Source organism: Acomys russatus, chromosome X, assembly GCF_903995435.1.
Source record: "Acomys russatus chromosome X, mAcoRus1.1, whole genome shotgun sequence".
Lineage (NCBI taxonomy): Eukaryota > Metazoa > Chordata > Mammalia > Rodentia > Muridae > Acomys > Acomys russatus.
In genome coordinates this window covers 76,709,389-76,725,016 of record NC_067169.1, presented here as the reverse complement: position 1 = coordinate 76,725,016, position 15,628 = coordinate 76,709,389, and the positions used below count along the sequence as shown (strand labels likewise).

At 40.7% G+C, this 15,628-nt stretch overlaps 2 protein-coding genes across 2 annotated transcripts in view; one reads left to right on the top strand and one right to left on the bottom strand.

Moving 5' to 3' along the window:
• Nucleotides 1–3,079: 3,079 nt before the first annotated feature.
• The window catches only part of Xkrx (XK related X-linked), a 47,607-nt gene continuing 35,058 nt past the window's right edge, over nucleotides 3,080–15,628 (top strand). Inside the window, exon 1 of the mRNA XM_051140962.1 lies at nucleotides 3,080–3,963. The gene's annotated coding sequence lies outside the window, so the exon portion shown is untranslated. The remainder of the gene's footprint in view (nucleotides 3,964–15,628) is intronic.
• Arl13a (ADP ribosylation factor like GTPase 13A) lies at nucleotides 4,299–14,220 on the bottom strand. Its single transcript, XM_051141837.1, has 8 exons — nucleotides 14,168–14,220; nucleotides 13,738–13,808; nucleotides 8,664–8,913; nucleotides 7,585–7,690; nucleotides 6,925–7,109; nucleotides 6,020–6,200; nucleotides 5,748–5,928; nucleotides 4,299–4,393 (listed from the first exon to the last, which is right to left on the bottom strand). Exons 1-8 carry the CDS (start codon nucleotides 14,218–14,220, stop codon nucleotides 4,299–4,301), a joined length of 1,122 nt encoding a protein of 373 aa, XP_050997794.1.

Here is a 15,628-nt window from a genome sequence, read left to right as displayed (position 1 = left end):
CACATGGTGGCTCACCACTATCTATAATGAGATCTGGTGCCCTCTTCTGGTACAAAACACTGTATACATAATAAATATATCTTTTTTAAAAAGTACAATCTAACGATCTAACCAAACTTATCCCCTAAATAGTATTAGCCAATGTTTAGTGTGCTGAGCCCTATGCTAAACATCTTATAGAGATGACCTTTTAAAAAATTTCAAACTGGCTTGGAGAAGGGTTATTCTTATTTCTCCCTGGTGGGGGGGCAGTTATTGTTATTTCTGACTTCACAAGAAGTTACCAACTCATTTAGCTTGATATGGGGCTTGGAAAATGTATCAGTAGCCTGCAGAAACAAAATTAAGCTCCACTCTGATTAAGCTCTCTTCTTCTTTTTTTAAATGTCAAGAATTTTAATGGACTATTTTACCATCAAAAACTAAACTCACATATATACCTATATGTATATGAAATAACAAGTAGCAATTATTTGGTTTGTTTAAAGCAATGATGTTTTAAGGAATTTGAATTCAAAGATACGAAATACTCCTGAGAAAAGCAAAAAAAAAAAATTTAATAGTTTTACAAAAATAATCCTCTTTTGAACATGCTGAGTATGGTGGGAAGTTTTCCTATATAAATAAACTTCACAAGTGCATGAAGCATCAGAATGACACAATGATAGGACAAGACTCCCCACCCACTCCTCCCATCTCCAACACCAATAAAGACATGTAAGATAAACATCAGAAAAATGATAGCTGGGTAAGTCAACACAAGAATCATCTTTAAAACTTTTGTAACTGATAGAGTCTATTTGGAGGGCTGGCACGATGGCCCAACAGGTAAAAGAATTTTCTGCTATGCTTGACAACTTGAATTTAACCTCCAGAAACTACATAGTTAAAGGTGGGAACTTAAACCAGGTGTAGTGGTGGCACATGCCCTTAATCCCAGCACTTGGGAGGCAGAGACAGGCGGATCACTGTGAGTTCAAGGCCAGCCTTGTCTACAAAGTGAGTCAAGAACAGCCAAGGCTACATAGAGAAACCCTGTCTCGAAAAACCAAAACCAAAACCAAAACCAAAAAAAAAAAAAAAAAAAAAGGCAGGAACTTATTTCTCCCCAAGTTGTCCTGACTCTCATATGCATTGGTAGTGATGTTCCCAAAATAAGGAAAGAAATGTATAAAGAGAGGGAGGAGGGCCTATTAAAAAACTGCTGGAGAAAACATATAGGAAGTGGTATGAGCCTTTCATGCCAATATGAAAGAAGGTCATGAGTTAAAGGCCAGTGTGCATACACAAACACACACACAAAATAAATAAATAAAATGTAAAAAAAACCCACATAACTTTAGCATCTACTTAGAAAAATTATTTTGTCACCCAGAAATACATTACATAAAGGAAAGTGTGACAATGTACTGTAATTCAGGAATTTTTTACGAAAGGGTCTCTCGTATCCCTTGGACTTGCTATGTGATAGGTCACCTGCCTCTGCCTCCTGAATTCTGGCATTATAGGTGTACACTACCACATCCAATTTACATTGCTCTGGGGGATAGAATCGAGGTCATCATGTGCTAGGCAATTACTCTACCCACTATGCTACATTACCAGTTGAAATTGAGTTTTGTTAGCAGGTGCTTAACCTAAATTCTCTACCTTATTCATATTTGTAGGCTACTTGCTTACCTTCTCTGTTGGCTAAGAACATATTCCTGCCTAATAGACATATGCCATGAGAAAACGCGTGTAGATGATCAGTTCTCTTTAAAAAGTTGGTTTTATTGGCTGGGTGTGGTGGCGCAGGCCTTTAATCCCGTCACTTGGGAGGCAGAGGCAGACAGATTTCTGTGAGTTCGAGGCCAACCTGGTCTACAAAGTGAATCCAGGACAGTCAGAGCTACGCAGAGAAACCCTGTCTTCAAAATCCAAACCAAACCGACCAACTAAACAACACATGGTTTATGAATTGCGGTCTCTTATAAGACTCTTTGCTCATGTGCTGAGGATCGAGCCTGCTGCCTTGTGCAGCCCCAACTCTGAAACTTCTTTAGTAGAGGCATATGCTGCCTCCCAGGCTGACTGCAGAACTCTCTAATAGGGAAAATGGATGGAGTGTGTAGAATGAAGTGGCCCAGGGAGACTGCAGGCTTGGACACACAGAAGATGGGGATCTAGGGAACATTTCTGCCAGTGTCCAGTCAGACCAGATTGGGCGTGTTATTTTCTCATTTGCATAACATAGGTTTGAATAGAGAATCTGTAAGGTTCTTTCCAGTGCCACAGCTAATTAGCTGAGCTGACAAGTATATCCAAGACACATGAGGTGAAGACCCACAAGGCATTTAAAGTGGTTCCTTTGGATATAAGTAAGCAGCCTTGGTGCTGCACACAGTGGTGGTGCATGCCTTTGATTCCAGCACTCTGGGTGGCCGAGACAGGAGGATTTCTGTGAGTTTGAGGCCTACATAGAGAGTATTTCAGGATAGCCAGAACTACCCAGAGAGCTGGAGGAGGAGGTGGGGGAGGAAGATGAGGAGGAGGAGGAGGAAGAAGAACAACTTTCAGGCAGAGTTGTAAGACAAGATTTTAGTTGAAAGGTTACCTGTCAAGCAATGGGTTGATTGGCTTATATGCTTCCTGGAAAAGCAGGAGCACAGTTACAGAGTTGGGATTTATATTATTTATTTATTTAGTATGTGTGCATGTATGTGTGTGTGTAAGAGTGGCCTATTTGTCCGTGATACTCATGCATGTGTATGGGGGTGTTCATACACAGCAATGCCAGGAGAAGATGCCCCAAGCTTTGCTCTGCATTGCTCTTCTTGAGACAGTCTGTCACTGGACATGGAGCTATGCAATCAGCTAGAAAGTCTCAGTGGTTCTCTTGTCTCTGCTCCTTAACGTACTGGGATTACAGGTTCATGCATGTTCCCATTCTGCTTTTTTTTTGTGACACTGGTGCTGGGATCTGAACTCAGGTCCCCATGTTTGCACATCAAGTCCCCTTATCCACTGAATCATCTTTAGTTTAAAGACTAGTGCTGGTGTCCTACCTCCTAGTGGATGCCCAGGAGCAAATCCCTCTGAAGATCAGTTTCTGACTCTGTGAGATGGAGATAGTAAAGCAGACATCATAAGCTTTGAAGACGAAAGGCAATAATATATGTAAAGGAGTTAGCCCAGCATCAGACAAAGTGGAAGTGCTCAATCAACCATGCCTGCTAGCACTGTTGGAACACTTATGACTGTTAACTGAATTCTCACACAGGCATGGATACATTTCAGCATTTTTCCTGCCTATGGCTTTCTCTTTCTAGAGGGAGGTGAAGAAATGTGTGTGTGTGTGTATCTCTTTGGCCCAAGGTAACTCTAGCTAGGCAGGTTTGGATTCCATTCCTTGCTCTGCTTTTTTACAATATCCTCATCTATGAAATGATGCCAAGTGTAATACCTGCCCAGGAAGGTTGCCAATATGACAACAGATGGGAAGGACTTAGCACTGTGCTTGGTATCCAGAAAACATCCATGATGAAGGTGAAATAACAGTAATAGTAAGGAGCCAACACCATCCCAACCACACCACCCTAGGAGCCAAGTAGGAATTGACACAGGTTAAGAGACATCAGTTGCTGTTGCCTGAAAGGCTAGCAAAGCAATGTGATTTCTCAGACAGTAGCTGGGTACTTAAAACAGACCTGGTTTTGGAGGTATGACTAAAAGCAAAACAAAACAAAACAAAAAACGATCGAGTAGAGCATCATTCCTATTTATTTTGCCAGTCCCTTTATACTTGAGAACCTTAAAGAGAAATGTATGATTCTAAAGTAACCCTGTTCTGCTATGGCTCACTTTCAGTTGTGCACGACATCTTATCCTTAAGCATCTTTTGTCAGGAGCATCTCAGTATGGGTGGGAAGTCTCTGCTCTTCTTTGCTGACGTGGACAGCATCTAACTTCCTAAGGCTCCCGGTGAGTATAGGATGAACTTACTGGCTATTACACTGGTGTGCAGAAACAATTGTTCTCAAGGATGTGATGTTAAAATAGGTGAACTTGTACATGGGCTGTAGAGGCATTATCCAATAAAAATCAAAGACTGGGTGTTCCTGCTGGTTCTGGAGATGTGCTCATTTACTGTAAGGTGGTAGGGGGCATGATTCTTTTGCTGTCCCTCCATTCTTCCTTTAGTAGTCTAATCAGAGAGAGAGAGAGAGAGAAAAAAAATAACCAGTTTTACAAGTGAAGCCAAGAGGTACTCAACCCTCCTTCCTAAGCACACACATTCGTAGACAAATTAAGGACTACTAACCGCAGGAACGGAAGGCTCCTCCACAGGGATCTTTCAAAAACATTTCTTCTTCGGTGTTCCAGGAATCTAGTCTCTTTTTTGGCCTATGAGCTGAGGTTGTAGAAATGAAAATGAGTTTTGCTTTTGGATAAAGGTTTAGTGGTAGTTGCTGACATGGAAAAAGACATACTTTATTTTCTCCCCAGCTTTCGTCCTCACCCCTTAGCCCAAGAGCTGTGCCCATTTTCTCCTTCATGGGTTTGGCTAAGTGCATGTCCCTCAATGTAGGCATAACAACTCAGCCTGAGGTGACAGGACTGCTGACAGTTAACAGTCAATATAATATGTCACGTGGTGGAAGACTGTCCATGTCAGGAAATGGACAGGAAACGGAAAGATCATCATTAGCATTTAATTTTTTTGTTGGTATGTATAGTGTATATGTGTTTGTGTTTATGTGTATGAGTATGAGGAGACCAGGAGTTGACCCTTCACAATTTTTGTTTTTGTGGCATGTTTCACTGATCGACTGGGCTGGATACCCTAATGAGGTCCAATGCTCTTTTCTCTACGTGCACCCTCCAGTTCTAGGGTGACAAGTGTATACCAGTAAACCCAGCTTTTATATGGATACAGGGTATCCAGACTCAGGTCTTCATGCTGGCATGGAAGGCATGTTAAGCACTGAGTTACCTCCCCAGTTTCGTATCATTAGCAATGTTAATGCCTCCATAATGTGGATGCATCCTGATTTATTTAGCCATCCCTGTCATTGGACATTTACATTGATTCCAACATTTAGCTCTTGTACTGGAGGTTATAGTTTGAATATTCTTTAGTATACTTTTTGTGTACTTCTGTAATTATCTTTGTCGATACCTAAGAAACAAGACTAGTAGTTTAAAGGGCTTCCATGGTTTTAAGGGTTTTTAGATTTATTTTATTTTAATGTGTGCGAGTCTTTTGCCTGCATGTACATCTGTGTACCACATTCATGCTTGCGAAGGTCAGAAGAGGGCAAGGGGTCTCCTGGGGCTGGAGTTACTGGTGATGGTGAGCCACCATGTCATTGCCAGAAGCTGAACCTGGGTCTTCTGCAAGAGCAACAAGTACTTTTAATCACTCTAGCTCCATTTAAAAGTTCTTAACAATATTGAGAAAAGGAAAGGAAGGGAGAGACAGGCAGCATACCCTCCCTAAATGTTATACCAGTTTGTATTTCTACCACTGGCAAGCATAGCCTTTACATTATCACTACAGCCATCCAAAGACTTTGTGTTAGCTAATGCTAGGGCATCCTTTCTGGCCTGTCAGAAGATGGTGTCCAAGCTTGTCCCATATGTCTTCCGAAAACAGACTATGGTGGGAAGAATGAGTTTAAGTCTTAAAATAGGAATGCTATGGTCGAAAATATGAAGGAAGGCCTATGTAACTCTTTTTTCTATAACCAAAGATTCACCACTACCTTTGAAAAGATTGTTGTCAATAGATGAAGTTGAAGTCTGTGTATCATAACATTGGCTGCGGCAAGGCTTTTTGATAGTTTGAGCTCCGGTCTTCCGAGAACATTCACTTTCCTCCATGATTACATCCAGAGCAAATGTTACTGACATATTCTTTTTGGGCCTGATTCGAAAACCATCTTTCTGTATGCCAAGAAGAAGAGGGGAAATTGTCAGTGAGTTTTCAAGAGCTCAATTATTGACCAGGGGCAATAACATTTAAAAAGCCATTTACCTGTAGGATTGGCTTTAGGGGCCTAGCATCCAGTGAGCGTTGTATTAGGTGTTGTCTTGATTCAAAATGCTGTCTTTTCTCAAAGTGTCTTTGCTCAGCATGCTGCTTATCCTCTGGGCGTTGTCTTTTCTCAAAATGATGTCTGTTGTGGCTTTTGACCACTCCCGCTCTGTTAGCTACACTAAGAACATTTGAAAAAAAAAATCTGTAGTAGAAACAGACATTTGTCAAGAGTTTTCTTCTTGTACTGGTACTGGGGACTGAATTCAGGGCTTTCCGTATGAGGCAAGTGCTTTAGCCGCTGAGCTGTATGCCCAGTCTTCAAGCTTCTTTACCCAGTGCAGCCACTGCCCTATCCTTTCCCCACGCCTTTGATCAAGGGAAGTGACAACAGAGCAAGAAGACATTTAGGCCTTTTATTCCTCAAAACCCTGGTCACTTCGCGTTTTATTTTTATTTTTTTTTTTCACAATTTCTGTCCTTTTCTATCATTCCATGATTTGGCAGATCAGAGAACTGGGGGCTGAGAATTTGCTGAGATGAACACATGCATCTTTGGACTATTGTCAGCAGGCTCCTTAAAGGGGCACATGTTCCCTCTGTCTACCACATGGCAATCCAGAGAACCGAAACCCTATTTTCGAGAAACCCTAATGCTGAGAGGTTGGCTTTGCCTTTTTTTAAACCTATATGCCATTCATCCCACTAAGGTGAGCGATGACATTGTGCCAGGACTGGACTGGCAGTATACCTAGCAATGCTGGTGGGCATTGCCATAGCCCCTGTTATGCTATCAGAATCTAAAGGAGTTGCTGCCCAGAATTCAAGCACCTCTCAGAATTCATGTTGAAGATTGCCTCCCACTTATATTCTTATCAGTAAATCTTAGAGAGGCAGCTCAGTACCTGTCTGATGAACATCTTTCTCCACAGCCTCTGATGTTCTTGGAGGTTGAGATGTTCATATTGGATGTTTGTTGAGTATGAAGGTCATTGTATTGGTCCTCAATGGCAGCTAATAACCAGCGCAACCCTGCAATTATTGGCTGCTGGTGTCTCTTTGAAAGGTTTTTCATAGTTGAACATGGCTCCTGCAAAAATAGAAAAGAAAGCCTCAGGCTTGGATTCCTGGACCTTTGGGGCCTAAAGGCCTGATAACTGTCACTTAAATAGCAGAGGGAGGTGTGCTGTGCTTAAGTAAGTTCTCAGCTTTCAAGGAGACATTCAACATCCACATCTGAGAGAGTGGATGAGGAGCGTAAAAGCTGAGTCCCTTTAATAAATTGGCTACAGTGCCTTCATTGTGTGACCTCAAGCAAGTCACTGAGACCCTATGCTCACTGAGCTTTCTCGCCTATAAAACGGGATATTAAAATCTTACAGAACTGCTTTGAAGGCAGAGTGTAATATTTGTTATCACTGTCAAGTTAGAAATAATCCCTGCAGATGTTGCCTGTCAGGGAGAGAACTTTGACTCCAAGATGACATATGGGAGCTGATGGCAAACAGGGCCCTGGTTATATTCACCAAGACCTAGAGGAAGAGACATGAAATGCTATCACTTACCACTCGGCACACAGACTTAGTCTCACTCACTAGCCTTTCCAGAAGCAAATATTCAATGATGTCACAAGGCAAGAGGGCATTCTTCTTGTCTTGTTTGTTTGCCAGGCTAGAACAGGGCATTAAGACAAGAAGAGTGAAACCAATGTCAAGTCAAAGGGAAGTGCCAGCATTTGGGAGGCAAGTGCATGTCTGTGAGTTACAGACCAACATAGTCTACATAAGTGAGACCATCTCAAAAACAAAACCAAAACCAAACCAACCAAACAAAAAAAATAGTAAACAATACGCAAGCAAACAAAAATAAGGAGTAGGGGAACGCTAACTGTAGTATAACTGCTACAGCTCCATTAGTGGGGTTTACCCACTGAGATGAGCTAGTCAGTTTCCTAGCCAACTTTTAATGGAAGGAAAAAAAATGGTGCAAATTATTTGGATACAAGATAATCCCCAGAGCTTATTCCCCCATGTCCTCTATACCACATCTCATACTAATTACAATCACTAATTGGAGTATGAACAGATGTGGAGGTTTTACATTTCTGAAACTCTGCTCATACTCCAGTTAGAGTTGCAAATAAGGAGTGAGAATGCCAAAAAGGGGGAGTTGGAAGGGATGAAGTGTGACAGGCTACTAGAATTATCCCCACCCTGATCCCCTGAAACGAGTGCCAGTTACATCGTCTTGGGCAATGAACTGAGGGAGGAAGGCATTGAAACTGATTGCATAAAATAGGATATGTTCTCTGCCATCAAGTTTCAGGGACAGAGACTCCAACAGAAAAGAACAAATTGAGTTAAAGAGTCTACAGGAAGAATCCTGGGTTGGGCATGGGAGGTCCAGATATTATTTCTCTTTTCTGAAGATTCAGAATTCATTTATACAGTTAAGTAGTATGTCCCATGTGACCATGTGTGGTAGAAAGTGGCTCTGGAAAACAGTCACCAGTGAATTGGGCCTTTCTACTGCATTGAACCTAAAGAGGTCTCGCTCCTTGTGACAAAAGAAGCCCTTCATCTTTATACCTTTCCCAAGGCACAAATTGGTCAAGGGAAAGCAGGACACTAAGGCAGAAACTTACATTAAGATGGGCTTCCCTGACATCCGTTTATCAAACATTATACGCGTTAAGACGATCTTCACTTCCTGTATGCGTGCTACGTCGCTAGAATCCACGACAAAAACAAGCCCGTGTGCCTCAGCATAGTAGCTTGGCCATTTTTCTTGGCCCTTTAGGTCTCCAGTCAGGTCATAGACAGATATTTGATAATCATCGAGTAGAAGTGTAGTCTGTGTTGGTTTCATATTGTTGTGTGTCTTGCTAGGGATTACTACAAACAGAAGGAGGGGAGAGATGACCACAGTGTGACAAAATGTAGTTAGATAAATTTGCTCATCCTTCTCAGTGCCTGCTCTCAGAAACCCTCATTGTCATGGACACATCTTTCTAGTTATTTGATATTTTTGTTTATTCTGTTTTCCGGAACACAGTTTTTCTGTGTAGCCTTAGCTATCCTGAAACTTACTATGTAGACCAGGCTGGTCTGGAACTCACAGAGATCCACCTGCTTCTGCCTCCAGAGTGCTGGAGTTAAAGGCATGCCCCACCACTGCCCAGCAAATGCATCTTTCTAAATCACTCTTTTTCTTCTGCTGCCTTTTCTAGTTTTATGACTTCAGTGAGTGGACAATGTTTCTATCCAAGTTACCACAGCCTACATACATATCATAGTCTATCTTTCCCTGAGCCTTCACAAACTGATATCCTCTCCACCATTCTGTGCTTGATTCATGCCTGTTTTTTGTTTTTTTTTTTGTTTTTTTGTTTTTTTTTTTTTTATAAAACATCAATTTAGGTCTTGTTTATTGAAGAAAAACTTTCCTCATAACCATCCTTAGCCTGTAAAAAGTGTTATCCACCCCATGTTTACTATTACTATAACATATTAGAGTCATAAATTGTATTGTTTACTTAACTGAGTTATAAACAGCAACAGGAAGGTGAAATATTAATTTTACCCATTATATTCATGAAGCTGAGCACAGATGCTGGCACACAGGTACTCAATAAATGTTTGATGGCTAAGTGTTAGTCTTTTCTCTTTTGCAGTTTCTTCAAGGCCCAACCACCGCATTCTTCAGGAAGTCTTCTCTGCCCTGCCTGCCCACCTCTCACTGCTTTCTCTCAGCACATTGTTGAAGTAGTCACTGACCTATATTTGTGCTTGCCCCCTGCTTACAGTGTCTATCATTGTGAATGAGGACATGAAGTGTCTCTTCTAGAAACCGTGCCATATGTGGGCATGTTTCCCATGTAAAAGCTTTGCCCAGAATATAATATCCTGTAAGGAATTAGATACTCAATTCAGCTCCTACTAGAAATGTATTTTACAACGATAATTTTCATGTGTTTTCCAGTTTCTTGAACTGATGGTTATGGTCTAAGTTTCTGCTTACATTAGTAATTAATAATTTCATAGATTCTTGACACTATTGGTATAGTGGAATAGAATCAGTTATTTATTTGTAGTCTTAGATATATCTGTGATATTTCCCATAGGATTGCCAAAGTAAATCTTTAGGCTAAATTCCTAATATGCTTTCAGATTTTTGGAATTCTTGTTTATATATACTTATGAATAGAGACATAAATCTGTAATAGTGTATAACATGGGCACCATACTTTAATGTGGCTTTATAACATTTTTCATGTTTGTCAATGATCTTTTTAACTATAGTTTTCAGAGAGCACATACATTTAAGTCATAACATTGATACGATATTTGCTATTTAAATTAGGCTACTTGAGTTATACATATAAGTAACATTACACAGACTGAGCAGGTCGTACATACGTATTTAGGAATATATACACAGATATGTGTATAAAATAACAATTAATTATAAAGGAGGCTGTGAATTTGAAAGAGAGCAAAGAGGGTTGTATGGAAGGGTTTGGAGGGAGGAAAATGAGGGGAAAATGATGTAACTGCATTATAACCTCAAAAAGTTAACAATTAGAGTAAAAAGGCGAATAGGTTAAATTCTAAAAGCTATTTTAGAAATCTTGTTTTTTTGCATCTCAGAAAATTTTATTTTTTTTTCCTGTAAGAACATAACACATTTTCTTGTTTTTTTCTTCTTACTAAAAACTAATTTCTTCAATAGTGCAGTCTGTTGCTGATGACACTAGATGCCACATGGAGTAGTTCCTTGCCAGTTTGCATTTATCTTATTTCCTCTTCATTTGTAAACACCCTGAAGGAACATTCCAACTCTCATTCATCTCTATATCCCTGGCTGAATGTGTCATGAAGAAGGTGGTTTGGAGGTAGTGTGCTTCACAGTTACCTGGACGTGTTTATTAACCGCTATCAAGTGGCTTAAAAACTCAGGCTCTCTAAGCTTGGGATGGAAGCATCTCTACCATTTGGAAAAAAATTGGCTATGGTGAAGCATGGTCCTGATGTGATTCTTCTGCACTTTACAATTGCGAGTCACTGCTCCTGAGAACTATGACACTTAGGTGTGCTGTGTCTCACCATCATCTGTTGGGAGTGAGGAGGAGCATGGGCCCTTCCTTACCAGCCTGAAATATGTGAGCTTCTTGATGCTGGCCTTAAGAGGTCAGAAGGCTTCCCAGGTGACTCTGATCACTGCCTCATTGTTCTCCAAATTTACCTTCCTGACTTCTAAAAATCTTTGGGGCTAGTCTTCATTCTCTGAGATTTGAATTACACAGGGGTGGTCCTCAAGTGTTTATGTTCTTTCGAAAGCACTCAGGTTGAGCCTGGAGAAAGGCTCAGTGGTTCAGAGCACTTACTACTTCTCTAGATGGACTTGGGTTCCTGCATCCTCATGGTGACTCAAACCTGTCTGTAATTTTAGTTCCAAGGGATCCAAATTCCCTCTTCTGGCCTGTAGGCACTACATGCCATGTACATGGAACACATATATACATACAGACAAAACACACATACATGAAAATAAATATTTTTAAGTATCTAGGTGATTGGAATATATAGTCAGATTTGAGAGTCACAGATTAATGTGTTTAGTGCAGCTGTCTGTGCTCATGTTTGGATTTCTTGCCCCATGTGATCATGCCATGCAAAACAATTGCAGTGGATGGTGTCATTAATAATGATGGCTTGTATGCCAAGCTATTTAGTAGCTGGTGTCTTTAAATATCCGTACAACTTACTATCTGTAGACTGGAATTTCTTTCCTAGACAGTTATCTGTTTATGGCATTCATCTCAAAACAAACGAACACAGGAACAGGAGAAATGACCTGTTCAGTTTTGGGTACAGAGTAATCTACTAGGTTGACTCTAAGTGGACCTGAATGAACAGAGGTGGCCCAAGACATTCTTCATAACGTGACATCAGTGCCCATTAGGATGTCTCTGTGAATGAAGTCACTGCCATAAGGCAATGCATGTATGAGCCAGCCCCAAGTTATTCACTGAGCACAAGGCAAGTTACGCAAGGCAAACTACATCTACTGTGTTCCAGGACTCAGAACGGAAAACAGACAACCAGTCTTGAGGGAATAGCTTGTTGTTAAATTCAGAATGAGAGCTTCCCACACTTGGCTGGCCATCAGAAACACCTGGGGAGTTCTCACAGCGTGAGTTCCCAGGCCCCACCCACACCTAATTGGGAATCCAGTGCTGTGGCAGGTGGAGCTCTACCAAACTATCATTCTTGTCAGTAATCTTGTGACTTGGCCTGCCCAGTTCTTTGACTTCCTTGTCACTGTTTACCTTACCTTTGATCATTTCTGCTTATCAGAACTGGGGGATGCGAGGAGTCAAGTGTGCTGCATCTAAGAGGGCACACTAGGCTGAAGTATTAGCTCAACTTCACTTGGAGGTGCTATTGGGGCCTGAGGGTGAAGTTCTGAAAAGGCAATATGTAGTCTCAGGAGACTATTGGAGAACTTTCATTTCATGAGTAATTATTGAAGATACTGGCAGCACAGACTCAGAGAGGAAAAAGATCCATTTATTCTTCTCGTGGAGTTTCCAGTTTGGATTTGTAACTGTGCAAGGGTCTTAGGATAAGTGCATGCTAGAGGGGGTGAGCAAAGAATGTGGTGCCAGGAGTAAAAGAGGGCTTTCCTGCGGCCAGGCTGTGAATTGAAGGGCTTGGTTAAGTAGATGACAGAGGGACTAAAATGCAGGAAATGCAGCCGTGTAAAGTACAATAGTGTGGAAGAGGAAATGCAAAGCATTTGCTATTGTTGTATTAGACTACTATATGTGAGGAACTTGGGAAACGAAGCTGGAAGAGGAGTCACAGGCCCAAAGAGGGCCCTGTGTGATGCTAAGGTGGGTACATTTTGCTTCAAAAAACAACGGGGAGGTATGGAGCACTACTGAGCAGTGGAATGTCATGGTCAGATCTTTTTGCATCTCTTTGATAACTAGAGGAACAAGTAGAAACAAGCAGATTGGCCAAAAGGCCACTATTGTTTCAAGGAAACTGAAAAAGTAGTCTTCAAGTAGGAGACAATGGGCACAGGTGTCAGGGCAACCTTGGTAAGGTTGGCAGGTTGTATAAAAATCAACCATGTCATCACACTCATATTGATTCAATAAACAGTGATGATGAATTGGACTCTGTGTTGACCTCTGATTGGTTAAATGTTAATCTGGGGCTTCCCAACTACTATAGCAGATTCCTACAATGCTATATTACTGCTTCTGGAAATGTCGAGGTATTAAGATGGAGATGCGTTACTATACTTGAAGTTGTAACATTTCTCAAGCTCTACCTTTCAATATCAGTAGTCACAGAGTTTTGTGTTATTGCACTTCTTTATTATGCTACACTTGTTTCTTATCTAGGCCAAATCACACATGAATTGAGTTGTCAAATTACGCAGCATTTCAAACATGCTATCCTTGAAAATCAACTACAATGCTTTACATATTGTAGCTCATTCATACTGACCTCATGTGAGGACTTTCAATTGGGACTTTTTACAAAGAGAGCAGGTGACAGACACTATATAAACAACTTGTTAATACCAAATGAGGAGACTGAGATATTTATCTTTATAAGGAGAAACCGAGGGCCAGGAAGTCAGGCTAAGGTAGAATGAATACTGGCAGACCCACAACAGAAACTAATGATCTTAGTTCTTACATCTTTGAAAGGCTGCCACAAGATGACTTTTGCCAGAGTTGTCCAAGCCAACGACAATGATAGTCACATTCCTGGAAGAGGAAAAGAAAAAAATGTGTCAAAGCCACAAAGCCATTCATTTTCATACTAAAGAATTCTATTCTCTTTTTAGTGTTTGAAGCTTTGCTTGCAATAGTCTCAACTCACGTATCATAAAAAGCCCCTCCACGGTTGCAGGAATGGTATAACAACTCCTTCCAAATCCTCCAAGGATGCTTTTCCCTCCCTGATCCATATACAGACTGCCTTCCTCTCAACTTTGTTCCCAATCTTGTACTTGCTGTTTAATTACTTCCCAAATGTGTCATGATCTTTTGTTCCTTGTGAAACCTGAGGACAATACTTGGCAAGTGATTCCCGATTGGATGTAGAAAGGTAGTTATAAAGTTACCTTTGTTCTGTGGTCTTTTGACGAGACCAGCAGGCAGTTAAAAGTCGGAACATGATTCAACTTGGTTCTTAAATACTAAAGGATAAAAACAGATGACAAATCACACCAATTGTGAATTAAGTCAGTTTGTCATTATACAGATAGTGATAAATAGAAAGTCTGTAAAGTGTTAGAATTCCATTGCATCATTCAACCCAACCTAATTTGCAAATGCCATAGTCTGGCTATTCTGAGCTCCAGTGACAGTTTTGTGGTAGTATATAGCTTCCTACAAAATAGGGTGACTTGTTGCTAAAGCAACCTACCACACAGACACAATCAGATGCACCCTATCTGCTTAGCTAGAGTTGGTTACTACTAGGAATATCTTCATTTGGTCTTGGAGAAAGGTGGGATGATGCACCAGTGTAGTTTAAAGAACTATTGGGTGACCTGTTTTAAGTAACACTTCTTTATTGGGCTTGGTGCTGTTACTGTCTCAGACTCAAAGGTGCAGGTGTTGTTGACCAATTTTTCATAGACTCCATCCAGTTCCTAAAAGCTGTAAGAGACCTCACACATCACCTAGAGTAGACTAATAGATTTTAAACTCCAATCCAAGTGCCCCACTGCCAAAAATTACGTATGCTTCTCAAAAAAGTTTAATGTGCTTTTTGACTTGGAAATGATAGCCTAAGTAAAGACAGTTTAGGCAGCTACTTCGAGATCCATGTATGAATACTTTTTTTTTGAGATAGGTTCTTACTTGGTAGTTCTGGCTGGCTTGGCACTTGCTACATAGACCAGGATAGCCTCAAACACACAGAGTCTCTGCCATTTGAATGCTGGGATTAAAGGCATATGCCACCACCCCTGGTTTCATTCCTTTTTATGACCCCTAGCATAGTAGATATATTGCATTTTAGTAATTTACTTATCAGGTGATGGACATGTGGATTGTTTCTACTTATTGTCTTAGAGATAATGCTACTATAATCCTGTGTGTATAAGTGTGTGGCTATGTGTTCATTTCTTTGGGGGATATTCCTGGGAGTAATTTCTATGTCATATGCTGCATCTGTGTTGAAGTATTCAAAGAACTAGTGTACTGTTTTGCAAGGTGGCCATAACATTTTACACTGACACCAGCAAATATTAGAGAGTTCTATTTCCTCCACCTGTGCAAAAAAGCTTATTGCTGTCTTACTATTTTTAGCTTTTCTAGCAAGCATGACATGTACTCTCATTATGATTTTTCCTTATGTTCCTCTAATAGTTTATTTTGTTGGAGCCCAGAGTTTCAGGAAGACCTGGTGGGGTTAAGGAAAGATGTCATTTTGTACGTATATGGGCCTTGCCTCACTGTTTGTTGAGTAGTTTGTATACCACATATTAATGGATGACTTTCTGCAGTCATTCAGTCATCCCCTGTTTTGGAGCATTGTTATTTTCAAACAGAGACTCACAGCCCATAGCTTGTAT